Source organism: Myotis daubentonii, chromosome 2 (genome assembly GCF_963259705.1).
Source record: "Myotis daubentonii chromosome 2, mMyoDau2.1, whole genome shotgun sequence".
In the NCBI taxonomy this organism is placed as follows: Eukaryota; Metazoa; Chordata; class Mammalia; order Chiroptera; family Vespertilionidae; genus Myotis; species Myotis daubentonii.
Window position 1 is genome coordinate 20,439,939 of NC_081841.1, and position 17,886 is coordinate 20,457,824.

Here is a 17,886-nt window from a genome sequence, read left to right on the forward strand (position 1 = left end):
AACTTGCCACTGGCACCCAAGTTTCCCTTTGTGCCTTTCAGCATGATTTCATAAAACCCTGGGATGAAATATGATATAGTCCATGATATTGTTAATGGAGGTTGATTCTGATAAAAATGCATTGTTTCTTAACATGCCTTTCCTCCTTTCATTTTCTCAACTCCCACTGTCATTAGGATTGGTTTCAGCCTTTATTGTTGTTTACCTAAACTAAGACAGTTCTGTCCAAGAAAAAAATCATTTAAAAAAATTCTAAGCATTTATTGTCCCTTGTGCAAAAGTCCTGGATAAGTATTATGAAAGATAGAAAGATGAATCAGATGTGGGTTCTTCCCACATGGAGCTTTGAGTCAAATGAAAACAAAAACGATTAAAGGCATACAATGAGTAACTGTCATGTAATGTATTATTCAAAGGGAGAGAATATTTCCTTTAAGTGGAAAGTTTAATAGGAGAAGAGGAATTTGAAATGAGCCTTGAAGAATATGAGGAGAATTTTTATATGCAGAGACAGAGGAAGGATTCAGAAAAAGGGAACATTAGAGACAAAAAGTATGGAGCCAGAGAACACATGGGCAGCATTTAAGGAATTTTGCAGAATCAAACTTTGGTAAGAATAAAGGGCCTGTGTTGGGCAGTAGCAAGAGAGAAAATCAGAAAGTCAATAGGGACCATGTAGTGGGGGACTTTAAATTCCAGGGAATGGAATTTATTTTAATTTGATAGATAAGGATTAGCCATCCAACATTTATCAACAGACAAGAGAGTATTACCTCAAAATCCTGTTACATTCCTTTTTGTTAAAGATTTATTAAGTACAACATATTGCTTTAATTTCTTTCCATATTATAAGAACCACCATAAACTATGTCGCTCATTTTACAGACCATTTTCCTCTAGATCAGTTTTCTCAACTGCAGCCGTGTTGACTTTTTGGGTCAGATAGTTCTTTGTTGTGGGGCTGCCCTGTGCATTTGTAGGATGTTTAGCAGCACCCCTGGCCTCTCATCAATAGGTGCCAGTAACCCCTCTTCCCCCAGTTGTAACAATCAGAAATATCTCCAGACATTTCCAAATGACCCCTAGGAGCCAAATTCACCCCCATTTGAGAGCCCCTGGTCTAGTGTATTGCATTCTTCTGGTGTTCTGATGTTGTTAGACTTAGATGGACAAACCTAAGAGTTCCTTAGGCATTCAATCTATTAACGCTTGGAATTTTGTATTAGACTACATATGATCTTGAGGTTAAGGTATTTCATGTGTGAAATATCTGAACTGGGCATCAGGAAGCCTGGATTCTAGTCCTGGCTCTGCATAAAGAGGTTGTGTGACTTGGGTGAGACACTGTACTCAGCAACCTGGTTTCTCCTCTCTGAAATGACTGGTGTGACCTCTGAGGCTCTTTTCTGCTCTCCTTCTGTGTCCTGATTTTAAATTTTTCTTAGGGCTTTATTCTTTCACACTTTAGAAAGTTAGCACAAATTGGACTAGCATGTGTCTTAACCAACAAGAATGACTGACGTATTTAATAAAAAAGACAAGTGTGTTTCCCCTTACTGCTTTATTGCACTAAATACTATCATTTTTTTCCATTTCTAGATTATTTGAAAAATCTTTTAGAAGACTCTGGAGATTACAGAAATACTCAAGGTAAAAACTTTTTTTTTTTAAGGTAAAAATTTTTGTGGTTTTTTATATTGTAGAAGCTTTTATATTATGTTTTATTTGGACTGAGAAATTAAAAATATAACAAAACTCTTTTATTTATAAGAAGCCTTTTCTTTTTTTCAAAACGCTATTTTGGGCAGGTTAAAATAGAACTAGATAAAGTGGTACAGTGGAGCTGGATGTGGGTAATAGATAATTTAGGGACAAGCATGGCCCAGGGTGAGCTGGCCATGGGAGACAGCCGCCTGAGAGTCACCCAGCATGCTGGGTCAGGGAGCTCCATCCTCCTATGTTAGTCACCCTTGCCAGATGTCAGTTCTCCTCCTCTAGATGCCCACTGCTTTCAGAGCAGGGGTTGAACCAGTTAATCTGCATTTAAAATCGTGAGTTCACGAGGTGACCAAACTACACAAATCAGGGCTAACATCAAAAATAGCATGTAGTTCTAGACTGTTTAATGATGGGCATTAGCCTTACCCCATCATGCCCAGTGGTATTTAAGTGGAGTAGTCCATTACAGTACAATGGACTCATTGATGTTCATGGGATAATCCATAGTGTGTGTATGTATGTGTTTCTCTCTTACACACAAACACACATGTGATTATTTCTGTTACTTCTGGTGTTTCTTTCTATTTACCCCATTTCTTTCAAAAGTCATAGATATATCCCTCATTCTGATCGGCAGAAACACATTAAACAAGTCCATGTCCATCCCATTACTTTTATGAATTTTTATCATATTCCTGTGTTATCCTTTATATTTTCCGATTATAAAACCAAACAGGTCTTTAACCCATTTTGTAGAGATTCTTATTCATTCTCTTAATTGTTTTACTTCTCCTTCTCTAACATCTTCTATTTGCAAGTGTTATGCTTTTAAAGGTGCTTTTTTTTTTAAAGGAAAAGTTTGGGGTGGGAAATATGACATGCGTCTTGCATTCAGTGAACATACCTAGTTGAAGAAAAAAGCCTGCCCAGCAGACAAAGAAAGAGTAGATAGCTGTAAATTTAGGATGCACTAAACAGTACAGGATCCTTTGAAAGAGGGAGAAAAGTGTGAAGGTTGAAGAGGCAGAGCTCTGCGCAGAGAGAAGTGGGGCTGGAGAGGAGTTGGGTAGGCAGAGCGAGGATGGGCATTCCAGATCAGAATCTCTCTCATGAAAATAAAAATTTTAAACAGATCTTAACAAATAGGGCCTCAAAAAAACATCTCTTCCAAGGCCTCTGCCCTCAAAGACAGTGAATTATTAGCTCCATTCTACAGATAAAACAAATACAGGGCCAGAGATTAAAGAGCTTGTTTAAAGGAAAATTACACACTTGAGCAAAAACTGAATTAGAATAAGCAGTGAATAGTGAAGTGCACTGTATGGCCAGGTGCACCGCAGTAAAGTGGTGAGCAGTTGTAAATGAGGTTGCCAAGGGTGAGGGGAAATGCGACAGATATACCTCTGGAAGGCAGGCAGAGGAGCTAAAGTGACAGAGTCACCAGGGCCTCTTAAAGGGATGACCTGGGGAGTAGAATTACAGACTGGGTGAGAGAATGCAGAGTTTGGAATTCAGGTGACCAGACAACAACAGCTTTATCCTTTCATCCAAAAGCTTCTCTCCCTGCCCACTTGTCCTTCAAGCAGCCAGAAAGCAGGGCGTGTGCCCAGGACCATCTCCTGAATAGCTGGCGTGATGAGTGCCAGGTGCAATACAGTATGATTTATGGTTGGGGGGAAACACTGCTTTCCTTTAATAATGGTGATAGTAATGAGTTTGTATCTAAAGAATATAGGAACCCCCAGGATTGATACCAGAAAGAGAATCTCTTGGTAGGTTATAGTAGTTGGACCAAAAATCCTCACCCCCTTTCCAATAATTGATCTTTTGTGTATTTTTTTAATTGTCCTTTTGTTGTTGATTACTGTTCCCGCTACACCAGCCTCAGGAGGGCATATTCCCTTTTTAACACTACCAGTTTTTCTCAGTGGAAGTCCTACTGTTACATTGTCTGGAATAACCTTTGTGTGGGTTTCTAATTAGGAGTACAGAATGTTTAGCATCCCTGGCTCCTACCCACTAAAGGCTAGAGGACCTCCCCAATCATGTGACAACCAAAAATTGTCCTTACACATGTCCAAATGTCCCATGGGGAATACTACTGTCTTGGGTTGAGAACAACTGTAGCCCCAAAGGAGATAAAGTTCAGACTTCTTTTTATAGCTAGTTGCAAAACTAATAAGACTGGAGCAGTCAAAGTCACTTTGCTAACGACAAGGGGTTAATAAAAAGAATGAAATACAAATGAAGCTAAGTAACAAAGTAATGCATGCAATTTCCTAAAGTCTAGTATGCTTGCATGTGACATTTTCCCCTCTTGGGATCAGACTAAGAGAAGGCAGCTGAGCCCTAGCCAGTTTGGTTCAGTGGATAGAACGTTGGCCTGCAGACTGAAGGGTCCCGGGTTCAATTCGGTCAAGGGCACATGGCCAGGTTGCAGGCTTGATCCCCAGTAGGGGGCATGCAGGAGGCAGCCAATGAATGATTCTCTCTCATGATTGATTCTCTCTCTCTCTCTCTCTCTCTCTCTCTCTCTCTGTTTCTCCCTCCCTACCTCCCTCTCGGAAATCAATAAAAATATATTAAAAAAAGAAAAAAGAAGGGAGCTGAGCCCTGACCCTCTTACATAATTGCTTTCTGGTTTCCTGTCCCAGGATCCCTCACTCCCAAGGCAGTCTACACTGGAATGGTCCTTAGCTTCCAGGTGAAATCCTATCTGTATCCTTGTAAACTTCAAGAGGATAATCAAGTTTCAGCACAAAACAACACTGACATTCATACATTAATATACATGGTATACCATGTCTGTCTTTTTTTAAAAATATATTTTTATTGATTTCAGAGAGAAAGGGAGAGATAGAAACAACAATGATGAGAGAGAAACATTGATCAGCTGCCTCCTGCACGCCCCCTACTGGGGACTGAGTGCCGGGGTCCAACCCCAGCAGGTCCAGGGGTTCCCAAAGGCGTAGACGGAGTCAGCCAAGAAGGAATGACACGGAGACAGCGTTCAGTTGATCAGCAGCCTAGCCAGGATCTCCAGCCAAGTTCTGGTCTCGATCTCCAGAGAGGTTCTGCTGCTTATTGTCTTGTTACATCCGTATTTATCCCAGTTGATTTTAATCCTGTCAATTTCTATTACAAAGGTTAGGGCGGTTCTTATCTCCATTCCAGGGAGTAAAGATTATGTAGCTTAAGCATGATTGTTTGTAGTGATTAACTACCTGCCTGGCACTTAGTTAAGGAGTTTCATCCCCTCCCTGACTTCAGGGAAAAATTCCTACCTGGGGAAACAACCTTTCTCGGAGAGGTGACCTTGGTTAAAACACACAGCACTAAGGGGAGCAAACATATTAAGAACAGTATGCTATATACGCCAGGTCCCTTGAAACATATGCTGTGCAGATGTTTCTTTCCTGCAGCGACTGTGTCAAGCAGCAAGGATGGACCGGCTTCCGGCAACTGAGCCTGCAGCCTAGGAATGTTCCTTGACCGGAATTGAACCCAGGACCCCTCACTCTGCAGGCCAACACTCTATCCACTGAACCAAACCAGCTAGGGCGGTATATCATGTCTCTTTAGACCAGTGGTTCTCAACCTTCCTAATGCCGCGACCCTTTAATACAGTGCCTCATGTTGTGGTGACCCCGAATTTCATTGTTACAAATTGAACATAAAAACAAAATGTAATTATATATGTGTTTTCTGATGGTCTTAGGCGACCCATGTGAAAGGGTCGTTCGACCCCCAAAGGGGTTGCGACCCACAGGTTGAGAACCGCTGCTTTAGACTCTCTGGTTCATTTTTTTCCTCTCAAGTTCTCTATTTTGCCTGTTCCATGTCCTCATCATCCATACTTTTGCCTATTCTCAGTTATCCAAGATCCTGTAGCAGTTGGTTGCTGTAAACTAGCCATCTTGTTGCCTGGAATTGCTTCATGTTGCAATTCATTGGTAATGACCAAATGCCCCTCTGTTCCTACATATTTTAGATGCCCTTGCTGTTGTTATAGAGGTAGCCAACCACGCCAACGACACCATGAAGCAAGGAGTAAGTATCTGATTTCAGTGGCTGTGTACTATTGAACCTGGGAGCCAGGCCTTCATATGCTCTGCGTTCTCTTTCTATAGGACAACTTCCAAAAACTTATGCAAATTCAGTACAGCTTAAATGGACACCATGAAATCGTGCAGCCTGGACGGGTGAGTGTTTAAGACTATCTTAGGCAAATTTAATCTAATGCTTTTAGGCACAGTTTGTAACTACTTTTCATTTCAGTTATGAAAATAGATTATTTGTTATTGTTACTCTTCATTGACCCAGTTTGGGTCAACTAAGTTCATTCTACCAATCTAAACATTCATGACTTAAGTCACTTAAGAAGTCCGATTCAATTAGGAAAATGGCAAGGGACCCCACAGAGTCTCTGATTGAATAGGATCATTTTATTGTGTAATACTAGCTGACCTCATACAACTTTAAAGACAATTTCATTAAAATCTTTCATGTCAGAGAGGATTATGAGGGGAAGGAGAAAATTGGTATTTTGTTGCTGCTACTAGAGCACAAAAATGGCCTAGGGAATGAATTCAGGGAAATTACAAAATGCAATTGTCAGGATGTTGGCTATGCCTTGGGATAAAGTACACGCTGGGTCAATTACATTTCAGACCACATAGTACCCCTGGGGCCAATATTGGATTTATGAAACTGCAGCCTTGTCCAATTCCCAAATGACTTAGAGGGTTTAGAAAGAAACCATGACTTTAAAAAGTCACAAGGAAAATAATGTCCGCCCAGCTCCCAGAGAAAAAAATCTGGGGAAAGAAAGTTGAAAAGGAAATTATATGTATATTGTTGTGTTATGATGGTAGGACTAAATGGGTGTTTGTTTGGATGAATCAGGTTTTTCTCAAAGAAGGAACTCTGATGAAGCTGTCTCGGAAAGACATGCAGCCCCGAGTGTTCTTCCTGGTAAGTGGCTGTGTGTGTTCCTGATGGTCCCCAGGAAGGCATAATTGCTTAATCAAAGGAGACATTTGTACATTAGCACATTCAAATAGCAGTTTTAGTGGGATCTGTGACTGACTGTATGCTCCTTTGCATTTCAAGTATAGAAAAGAAAGATGCATAACCAGAAAATTATTTTCTTTTTGAATTTAGTTTATTTCATTTTTAATTTGGAAAAATTGATTCAATTGATTATTTAGGCAGATTATAATGCCTTAGTGGGATTTAGCATTCAGAAACCATTAAATCTGTCTACAGAACTTGGAAAGAAAGCACATTTTTTCACAATTGCCTTTTTAATAATATTTTAATAGAACATTCTGGGTGGCTTTAGTTTCTGTAAGCAGAACGTAAGTATTTATGCAGAGAGCTTTTATTTTTTTATTTTTTATTTTTAAATATATTTTCTTGATTTTTTTACAGAGAGGAAGGGAGAGGGATAGAGTGTTAGAAACATCGATGAGAGAGAAACATCAATCAGCTGCCTCCTGCACACTCCCTACTGGGGATGTGCCCGCAACCAAAGTACATGCCCTTGACCAGACTCGAACCTGGGACCCTTGAGTCCACAGGCTGACGCTCTATCCACTGAGCAAAACTGGTTAGGGTGAGAGAGAGCTTTTAAAGAAGTAATAATATTAGCTTTTAAAGAGCTAATAAAGAAGTAATGTTTTTTCCTTTATTTCTGTGTCTTATCAATAACTTTGTAGATGAAATTTCTTTTACTTCATCCTATGAAATGTTTCTACTTTCAGTTTAATGATGCCCTATTGTATACAACACCAGTACAGTCTGGGATGTATAAACTGAACAACATGCTGTCATTGGCTGGAATGAAGGTCAGTGCATCTGTTGGAAGGTTTTGTTTTAACCTAAATATATTTAGAGAAAATTCCCTAAGATAATTAACTTTTACTTCTCCATGTATTACTGTCCATGTATTCATTCAATCATTCATGTTGTCATTTGTTCACTCATAGATTAATTTATTCATAACATATTTATTGAGAATGACTATAGACAACATGGCAATAGGTTTGGCGGGAAATATAAAGATAAATGGAAGCACGATTCTTTCTGTCTCTGCCCCTATGCCAGTCTCCCCAGAAGCTTAGCAACTAGTAGGGAGGATAATACACTATGCATAAACGCTTATAAATTAGACAGTAATTAATATCACCATAAAGGCACAGTTAAAGTTTTTGGTTTGGAATGCAGCTTTTGGTGGGACATGGTGGAGGTATTGATGGCAGCTAGGAAAGAGGGAGAATTGAGGAAGTCTTTTTGGAGGAAGAACCAAGAATAGGTCACATTTGGCCATGCTAAGATGTGGGGAAAGGCATTCCAGGTAGAGGGAATAGTGTGAGCAAAGGCCTAAAGGTGGGAAAGTTGGGCCTTTGTGTACATAGGTATTTATTTTAATTTTATTTAAATATATTTTTTTATTTATTAAGGTATTATATATGTGTCCTTATCCCCCCATTGTTCCCCCGCCCGCCCTCCGCTCATACCTTCACCCCCCTAGTGTCTTTGTCCATTGGTTATGCTTATATGCATGCATACAAAGTTCTCTGGTTGATCTCCCTCCCTTTCCCACATGCTCCCCTGCCTTCCCTTGACAGTCTGATGATTCTCTGTCTCTGTTTTTGTTCATCAGTTTATGTTGTTCATTATGTTCCATAAATGAGTGAGACCATGTGATATTTATCTTTCTCCAACTGACTTATTTCGCTTAGCATAATATTCTCCAGATCCATCCATGCTGTTGCAAATGGTAGGAGTTCCTTCCTTTTTACAGCAGCATAGTATTCCATTGTGTAGTTGTATCACAGTTTTTTAATCATCTGCTGATGGGCACTTAGGTTGTTTCCAGATCTTAGCTATTGTAAATTGTGCTGCTATGAACATAGGGGTGCATATATCTTTTCTGATTGGTGTTTCTAGTTTCTTGGGATATATTCCTAGAAGTGGGATCACTGGGTCAAATGGGAGTTCTATTTTTAGTTTTCTTTTTTTTATATATATTTTTATTGATTTCAGAGAGGAAGGGAGAGGGAGAGAGAGAGATAGAAACATCAACGATGGGAGAGAATCACTGATCGGTTGCCTCCAACAGGCCCCACACTGGGGGTTGAGCCTGCAACCTGGGCATGTGTCCCAGTCGGGAATTGAACCATGACCTCTTGGTTCATAGGTCAATGCTCAACCACTGAGCCACACTATTGGCTCAGTCGGGGCACGTGCCTGGGTTGCGGGCTCAATCCCCAGTGTGGGGTGAGCAGGAGGCAGTGATTCTTTCTCATCATTGATGTTTCTCTCTCTCTCTCCCTCTCCCTCCTTCTCTGAAATCAATAAAAATATATTTAAAAAAATAAAAATAAATTCATTTGTAGCAGAGAGTAGGTGAGGGAAAGCAGTGATAGATAAAGCTGGATATAAACGAAGGCATCTAGGTCACTGGGCAATTTTAACTGTGCTTCAAAGATGAGATTTTTCAATAAGATGAGTTTGCTCGACACAGCGGACTCTCATAGCCAGTTAGCCTGGAAGTCAAATCACCCCCGGTATTGCCGACAACAATCAAGGCTTAACTACAACAAGACTGCGCACAAAGACCACTAGGGGGTGCACCAAGAAAGCATAAAAAATGCGGAGACAAAGAAACAGGACAAAACTGTCAATGGAGGATATTGAGTTCAGAACCACACTTTTAAGGTCTCTTAAGAACTGTCTAGAAGCCGCCGATAAATGTAGTGAGATCCTCAAGAAATCTAATGAGACCCTTGATGTTATGATAAAGAACCAACTAGAAATTAAGCATACACGAACTGAAATAACGAATACTATACAGACTCCCAACAGCAGACCAGAGGAGCGCAAGAATCAAGGCAAAGATTTGAAATGCGAAGAAGCAAAAAACACCCAACCAGAAAAGCAAAATGAAAAAAGAATCCGAAAATACGAAGATAGTGTAAGGAGCCTCTGGGACAGCTTCAAGCATACCAACATCTGAATTATAGGGGTGCCAGAAGATGAGAGAGAGCAAGATATTGAAAACCTATTTGAAGAAATAATGACAGAAAACTTCCCCCACCTGGTGAAAGAAATAGACTTACAGGTCCAGGAAGCGCAGAGAACCCCAAACAAAAGGAATCCAAAGAGGACCACACCAAGACACATCATAATTAAAATGCCAAGAGCAAAAGACAAAGAGAGAATCTTAAGAGCAGCAAGAGAAAGAAACTCAGTTACCTACAAGGGAATACCCATACGACTGTCAGCTGATTTCTCAACAGAAACTTTGCAGGCCAGAAGGGAATGGCAAGAAATATTCAAAGTGATGAATAGCAAGAACCTACAACCAAGATTACTTTATCCAGCAAAGCTATCATTCAGAACTGAAGGTCAGATAAAGAGCTTCACAGATAAGGAAAAGCTAAAGGAGTTCATCACTACCAAACCAGGATTATATGAAATGCTGCAAGGTATCCTTTAAGAAGAGGAAGAGGAAGAAAAAGGTAAAGATACAAATTATGAACAACAAACATGCATCTATCAACAAGTGAATCTAAGAATCAAGTGAATAAATAATCTGGTGATCATAATAGAATCAGGGACATAGAAAGGGAATGGACTGACTATTCTTGGGGGGGAAAGGGGTGTGGGAGATGCGGGAAGAGACTGGACAAAAATCGTGCACCTATGGATGAGGACAGTGGGTGGGGAGTGAGGGCGGAGGGTGGGGCGGCAACTGGGAGGAGGGGAGTTATGGGGGGAAAAAAGAGGAACAAATGTAATAATCTGAACAATAAAGATTTAATTAAAAAAAAAAAAAGAAAAGAAAGAAAGATGAGTTTGCTCAAATTTTTTTGCTTTCTTCCAGGTAAAAAAACCTACCCAAGAAGCATATCAGAATGAACTACAGATTGAGAGTGTAGAACGTTCCTTCATTCTCTCAGCCAGGTAAGTTTAAAAACTCATAGATGAGCATTTGCCAGTATTATTGGGTCAGCCATCTCCAGTCTTTTTTTATATTTAAGTTAACTACTAGACTTATCTTTTCCCCCTTCTTTTCTTTCTGAATACCATGCAGGTATCTCGTGGTTTACCATGTAGATAAAATATCTGAGAGTGAACGAATGCAACAAAGTGCTAGAAGCACACAGATAGAAATGTTCCTCTGAGTAGAATAATAATGCTGAAAATGCTTTGCTGATCATTTTTTAAAGTGAATATTTCAACACATTTTTAAAAACAAAGAAGGTGAAGGGATTAGCCAAAAAATATATATGCATAACCCATAGACACAGACCACAGTGTGTAGATGGCCAGAAGGAAGGAGGGGTCAAATGCAGTAGGGAGGTGGGCAAAGGGGGAGGAAATGAGGACATCTGTAATGGTTTCAACAATAAAAACAAAGTAAAAATAAATAAATAAATTAATTAATTAATAAAAACATCTAGTGCTTTGAATCTTTTACTAGAAGTTTTCACCTAACATTGAAAGGACATAAATCTACGAGATAGGTGTCATCTCACTAAAGATGAGGAAGACTAAGTTACAGAAAAGTTGAGTTTCTATCTTAAGGATACATAACTAGCAAAGTCACAATACAAATAGAAATTTTTTGCTTTTAAATCTGTTGTTATTTATGATATCACATTGCCTTAACTAGAACCTTCGGTGCTTATGTATAAGTAAAGCTGTAATACCATCTACACTAATAAAAGACAAACATGCAAATTGACCGTACCTTCGCCATGCCTTAAGCCACGCCCACCAGCCAGTCAGAGTGACTATATGCAAATTAACCCAACCAAGATGGCGGCCAGCAGGAGGCTTGGTTGCCCCAATGATGGAGGAAGCCAAGCTTCCCATCTGCCACAGCTGGCTCTGAGCTCCACTCAAAGCAACAAAGTTTCAATTATGGAAGATAAATAAACCTCAGATACCTGCTTTCAGCTGGCTGTGGCCACGGAGCTGTAGCGAGCAGGAGACTTGGTTGCCCCAGTGATGGAGGAAGCCAAGCTTCCCTCCCGCCTGCCCTGGCCGGCTTTGAGCTCCTCTCAAGGCTACAAAGTTTCAATTATAGAAGGTAAATAAATCCCAGAATTAAAAAACAGAAAAGAAACAAAGGAGAGGCTGGGAGCTTCTGTCACCGGTCGGGGGGCTTGGCCAGCCTAACCGGCCCTCAGCCCCTCACCCAGACTGGCCAGGCACCCCAGTGGGGGCCCCCCCGACCCTAAAGGGGGTGTGGCCAGCCTGAAAACAGCCATCAGCCCCTCACCCAGGCTGGCCAGGCACCCCAGTGGGGAACCCCACCCTGAAGGGTGTGTGACCAGCCTGCAAACACCCATCAGCCCCTCACCCAGGCTGGCCAGGCACCCCAGTGGGACCCCCACCCTGATCCGGGACACCCTTAAGGGCAAATCAGCCGGCCCAACCCATGCACCAGCCTCTATCCTATATAATAAAAGGGTAATAATGCAAACTGACCCTAACAGCAGAATGACTGGGAATGACTGGTCACTATGACACACACTGACCATCAGGGTGTAGACGCTCAATGCAGGAGCTTCCCCCTGGTGGTCAGTATGCTCCCACAGAGGGAGCTCTGCTTAGCCACAAGCCAGGCTGACAGTTGCCAGTACAGCGGTGGTGGTGGGAGCCTCTCCCTCCTCCTCAGCAGCGCTAAGGATGTCCGACTGCAGCTTAGGCCTGGTCCCCGCTGGCAAGTGGACATCCCCCAAGGGCTCCCAGGCTGCCAGAGGAATGTCTGATTGCCAGTTTAGGCCCAATCCCCGGGGGAGCGGGCCTAAGCCAGCAGGTGGTCATCCCATGAGGGGTCTCAGACTGCGAGAGGACACAGGCTGGGCTGAGGGATGCCCTACCCCCCCCCCCCCGAGTGCACAAATTTTTGTGCACCGGGCCTCTAGTATGTAAATAAAGTCCTAAAGAAACCCTGAAGCTGTATAAACATAAATATACATTGTTGAGTTATTGGCCAAGTGGCAGAAGTGGGTGTTTGGCAGGATTTGACAGGTGAAGAGAGAGATAGCAGCCACAGTGTGCTGTGCTGCTGGATCTGGACAGTGAGTCTGGGCGGCTCTCAGACCAACCTTTGATTTTAATAAAAGTGGTAGCAAATACTTTAGTAGCATTTACGCTGTACCAGGCACTATCCTAAGCACTTTCTGTGCATTAATTCATTAAATCTTCACAACAACCTTCAAGGTAAGTGACGACTATTACACCCCTTTAATGGTGAGAAAAGCCACCCAGCTATCAGGTTATCAGGGCCAGGATTTGGACCCAGGCAGCCTGCTCACAGCTGTGTCCAAAGCACTGAAATCAGTTAGGGTCTTAATAGCACCTTGAGTCATAATGGAACCATTTGTTTTTCTGCATTAGGCATGGTTGTAAAGGTTTTATATTTATTTTCTCTTTTAATTTCTATGATAACTAGTGGAGTTTGTATCGTCTTGACCTTCCATATAAGGAAAATGGAGCCTGAAAACATGTCCAAGTTTACATAACTAGTAAGCAGTGGACTAAAATTTGAACCTAGGTGTATCTGACACTAAATTTATGCTTTTAACCATAATAATATTGCCTATGTCCACATGTCAAGGACTTGGAACAAAATTAGAGGAGCACAAGAGCAGCTAGCTCCCTAAGTCATGTCACTTTTCTGAAAGGGAATGGCCACTGCTGCCAGACACCAGATCTCAGGATGACAGAAGTTAAATACCTGTTTTCAGGATTTGTCAGATGTTTCCCAGTTTCAGCCTGCGCTGTGGCCTTCTCTCCCCCCACCACCCTTCCTCCCTCTAACCAACCTACCTTCCCTCCATCCCTCCCCCCCTCCCCTCCCCTCCCCTCCCCTCCCCTTCCCTCCTTCCCTCCCTCCCCCCTTCCCTTCCCTGCCCTCCCCTTCCCTTCCCTCCCTCCCTCCCTCCCTCCCTCCTTTTTTTTGAGTTTGAGCAAAAGTGCAAAGAACATCAAGTCCCAGTATATCAGACTCCTTGCAAATACTTAAGCTTGGTTCTTAAAATCAAGAAAGTAATTTTCAAAAATCCAAAGAGGAAATGCCCATAGGAAACTCAAAATTTTAATTGTACTTAAGTTTTATAATAAAAATGTGCTTTGGTAAAAACAGAATTCTATTTTATTAAAGATTAAACAAATCAGGAAATGATGTAAGTCTTTCTTCGGTTTTCTATCAGTAAATATCTGAATGTCCATGTTTTCCCAGATTGGCCTCCTAGACTTTAGGAAGGGCATTGGATTTTTCAATATGATGGAAAACCATCTGAGGGTTTTAAGCTAAAAACTGATCTGGTTTAATTTACATTTTTAAAAGAGCACACTGGCCACTTTGTAGAGGATAGACCACTGGAGACTAGAGTAGAAGTTGGAAGACCGGATAAGTGGTTGTAGATGACAGTGTCTTGGACTAGAGTGGTAAGAAGTGGTCAGAAGCAGGTATAGCCAATAGGATTGCTGATGGATTGAATGTGGGATATGCAGGAGAAATGATAAAAGTGGGAAGTTCTTGATAAAGGTGAAAAATAAGTCTCCAAGATAGGATTAAGGTGGCATGGAGGAAGGGAAACTAACACATAGTGAATACCCTTTCTGAATACCCCAACCACAATGAGGCAGGTACTGTATAACATGTAAAAGGGGATTAAGAAGGTCTCTTGTGATCTGGTTCTTGTCTTCCTCACCAGCCTAATCTCCATTCATCCTTCCTATACCCACCCCCATGAAAGCCTGGCACGCTCATCAGCATGGATCTGCTTATGGTTCTCCATCCATACCAGCCTACTTCACATCCTTCTGCCTTTCACAGGCTTCCTTCTCCTGAAACTCATTACTTTGTTCAATAAATCATATGAGTCTCTGTCTTGAGCCAGGCATTGGGGATACAGTGGAGAATTAAAATGGCCCTTCTCTCCCGAAGCTTATAGTCCATTAGGGAAGACTCACAAATATTAACACAATCAGTAATTACGGTGATTAAGTAGTACACAGGAAGACTACCAGGAAATATGAAGCTGTAAAACAAGGGACCTTGAGCTAGATTTGGCAGAGAATGAGCAGTCAGGGTTAGCTTCCCTAAAGACCTGCTGTGTCTATTTCATTATGAAGGGTAAATAGGAGTTGGATAGCTAGGCAAAGAGGAAAGGAAGAGGCTCCCGGTCATTAGGAACGGTGTGTACTAAGGTGGAAAGGAGCATGGCATATTCAAAGAGCTGAAAGGCCAGTGTGGCGTGAACATAGAGAATGAGAGAGGCCCAAGATAAGCCTGGAGAGAGGGAGGGAGGTTTCACAGAACCATCTTGTGGACTTGGGTCTTTAGCCTAAGAGTCACAGGAAGCCACTGAAAGGTTTATATAAAGGAATGATGTGATCAGACTGGCATTTTAAAAGGAGTGTCTGGTTGCGGTGTGGAGAATGGCTTGGGAGGGGAACTAAAGGAGATGGCTAATTGGACATAAAGGATGAGAAAGAGAGTGAGCATGAGCTCCAGATTGTCCATTGTACTGGGCAGTGATGCCATTCACTGTGACAGGGAATACAGAGAGGAGCAGCTTTGGAGGAGAGATCAGGAATTTAGTTTCAGATGTATACATTGAATGTGAGGTGCCTATGAATCATCAAAATGGAGCCATCAAGGAGACAGTTTATGTAAGTATCTGAATGTCAGAAGGAAGCTGGACCAGATACATATATTTGGGAATCATCAACTTAGAGATGAGAACCAAAGCCAGGAGACCGAATGAAGGTGCACAGAGAGACTAAAGAGTTCCCTGTCAAACTCCTAGAATTCTTCCCAGCCTATCTTAGTCATCACCTCTGCAAAGTCTTCCCTGCTACCTACAGAAAGTAATTTACTACTTCTGTGTTCTTTATCTACCTTGCATTTATTATATCATATAGTAATTACTTGATTCTATGTCTCACCTCAATTACATGGAAGCCCTTATAAGTGAGGTATATTCTTGTACTCAGTTTATGGCGTAGTAGCTGACGCTTAGTAAGTTTCCAGTAAATGTTACTCAGATGAATTCAATTGAAGCAATATGGCCTTTGGACCTTAGAGGAGCATGTCTAGTTACCACAAGTAATAAATGGTGTAACAAGGCCTAACTCATCAGCAAACCCTTCTATTGGAGCGTTTTCCCCCTTGGAACTTCATCTCAATCAATGGGAAAATTGTACTTATTAAATATAAATTTGCTTTCTGGTAATGTGCCCATTCCAGTACCAAATTTAACTGTTTTTTGATCTGAGGAAAATGCTGATTCTTTTGCTAACCATGTTGCAAAAGGAGAGCTCGATGTCTGCACTCAATGCTGCAGCAAATGTGTGTGGTCTATGAGAAATGTGTTATCAAGAGCTGGTAAACATTGTTCTGGCAGAAACCCACACCAGAGAGGACAGCATATGTGATACGATTTACAGTCAAATCACATTCCACATGCTCTCAGAGCTCCAGAAAAATCAGATGGTAATTCTCAAATTAGCCATCTGCCTCTCTGCTTTCTGTTACCTCTTCCAGTGAAACAGTGGGGAGGGAGAGATGAAGGGAGGGGTGGGAATATATTATGAAAGTTTGCTTGGAAGCCTGAGTGTATGTTTTTATAGTATAGTTCTTCAGAGAACACGAATAGAGGCCAGAGATGACATTGTGGTGAAGGGTTCAACCCGTAGTCACACTTGGTCTGATACCAACCTATTTAGTATTGTCTGTCATCTAAAGCAAATTATCTAACATTTCGAATCCTCAGATTCCTTATCTGTAAATGGTGATGGTGAGTGGTGATGTTGGGATGAGGGTATGGGCAAGACCCAATATATATTTCATGGGGTAGCTTTGAGGAAAAGATATGATGACATTTGCAAAGCATTTAACACAGTTGACTGACATGTAGTAAACTTAAATAAATGTCAGCTAGTTGTAGAATAGTAGAGGTAACTGAGGCAGGGTTTTTTTGTGTGTAGTTTTTTTTTTAGAGAGAGAGAGAGAAAACATCAATGATGAGAGTCATTGATCTGCTGCCTCCTGCATGATCCCCTACTGGGGATCGAGCCTGCAACCTGGGCATGTGCCCTAGACCGGAATTGAACCCGAGACCCTTCAGTTCGCGGGCCAATGCTCTATCCACTGAGCCAAACCAGCTAGGGCAAAGGCAGGTGTTTGTTTGTTTGTTTGTTTGTTTGTTTGTTTGTTTGGAGAGATGGGGGTGGTTTCTATTTTATTTTGTTATTGGTATATAATAAAAATTTGAGAAACTTACTAATTTAAAATTTTTATTTGTAATTGGAGTTTTACCTTTTAATAGCCATGTGAATGCAAATTCTAAATGGCACTGAAGCCCTGACCGGTTTGGCTCAGTGGATAGAGCGTTGGCCTGTGGACTGAGGGGCTCCGGGTTCGATTCCGGTCAAGGGCATGTACCTTGGTTGCAGGCACATCCCCAGTAGGGGGTTGTGCAGGAGGCAGCCGATCGATGTTTCTCTCTTGTCGATGTTTCTAACGCTCTATCCCTCTCCCTTCTTCTCTGTGAAAAATCAATAAAAATATATTTAAAAAAATAAAAATAAATGGCACTGAAGTTATTTAGTAAGAAGGTACATCTCTAAGAATGATTATTGTGGGGAAGACTAGTGGTTTTTTGGTATGTCCTTGACCTGCTCTGAGTTCATTGAAATACAACAAAATATGCCTATTTGTACCCTTATTTTTATAGACTTTTTATTTTTAAAATATAATTTAAGATTTCAAAGGCCATAACCATACACAGGTTTCCAATGTCTTACTCAGTATGACACATAACTTTCTTCTACTTTTTATACAAATTTTTATTAATAAAGTATTTTGAGTAAAAGTTGAAATATACTTAAAATTAGAGTGAACAATATAATGAAACTTGCATATTCATCACCGAGACCCAAAAATTACCCAGGAAGATTCTGCCACATATTTTCCTATTTTCTAAAGTATTTTAAAACAAATTGTAGATGTCAAATCATTTTACTCCTATATTATTTAGTATGCCTCTCTAAGAAAAATACACACTGTCTTACCCAGTCACATTCCCATTATTATGATGGATTTTATTTTACTATGATAGAGTTTTAAACTTA

The 17,886-nt window shown here is 41.1% G+C and overlaps 1 protein-coding gene across 2 annotated transcripts in view; it reads left to right on the forward strand.

Annotated features, from left to right (window-relative positions):
* Positions 1-17,886, forward strand: part of FGD6 (FYVE, RhoGEF and PH domain containing 6) — a 131,480-nt gene that overhangs the window by 97,302 nt on the left and 16,292 nt on the right. For both annotated transcript variants that reach the window (XM_059681955.1, XM_059681954.1), the window contains exons 11-16: positions 1,600-1,650; positions 5,711-5,769; positions 5,850-5,921; positions 6,625-6,693; positions 7,485-7,568; positions 10,613-10,692. In XM_059681955.1, the coding sequence (XP_059537938.1) occupies positions 1,600-1,650; positions 5,711-5,769; positions 5,850-5,921; positions 6,625-6,693; positions 7,485-7,568; positions 10,613-10,692 (415 nt within the window). The remainder of the gene's footprint in view (positions 1-1,599; positions 1,651-5,710; positions 5,770-5,849; positions 5,922-6,624; positions 6,694-7,484; positions 7,569-10,612; positions 10,693-17,886) is intronic.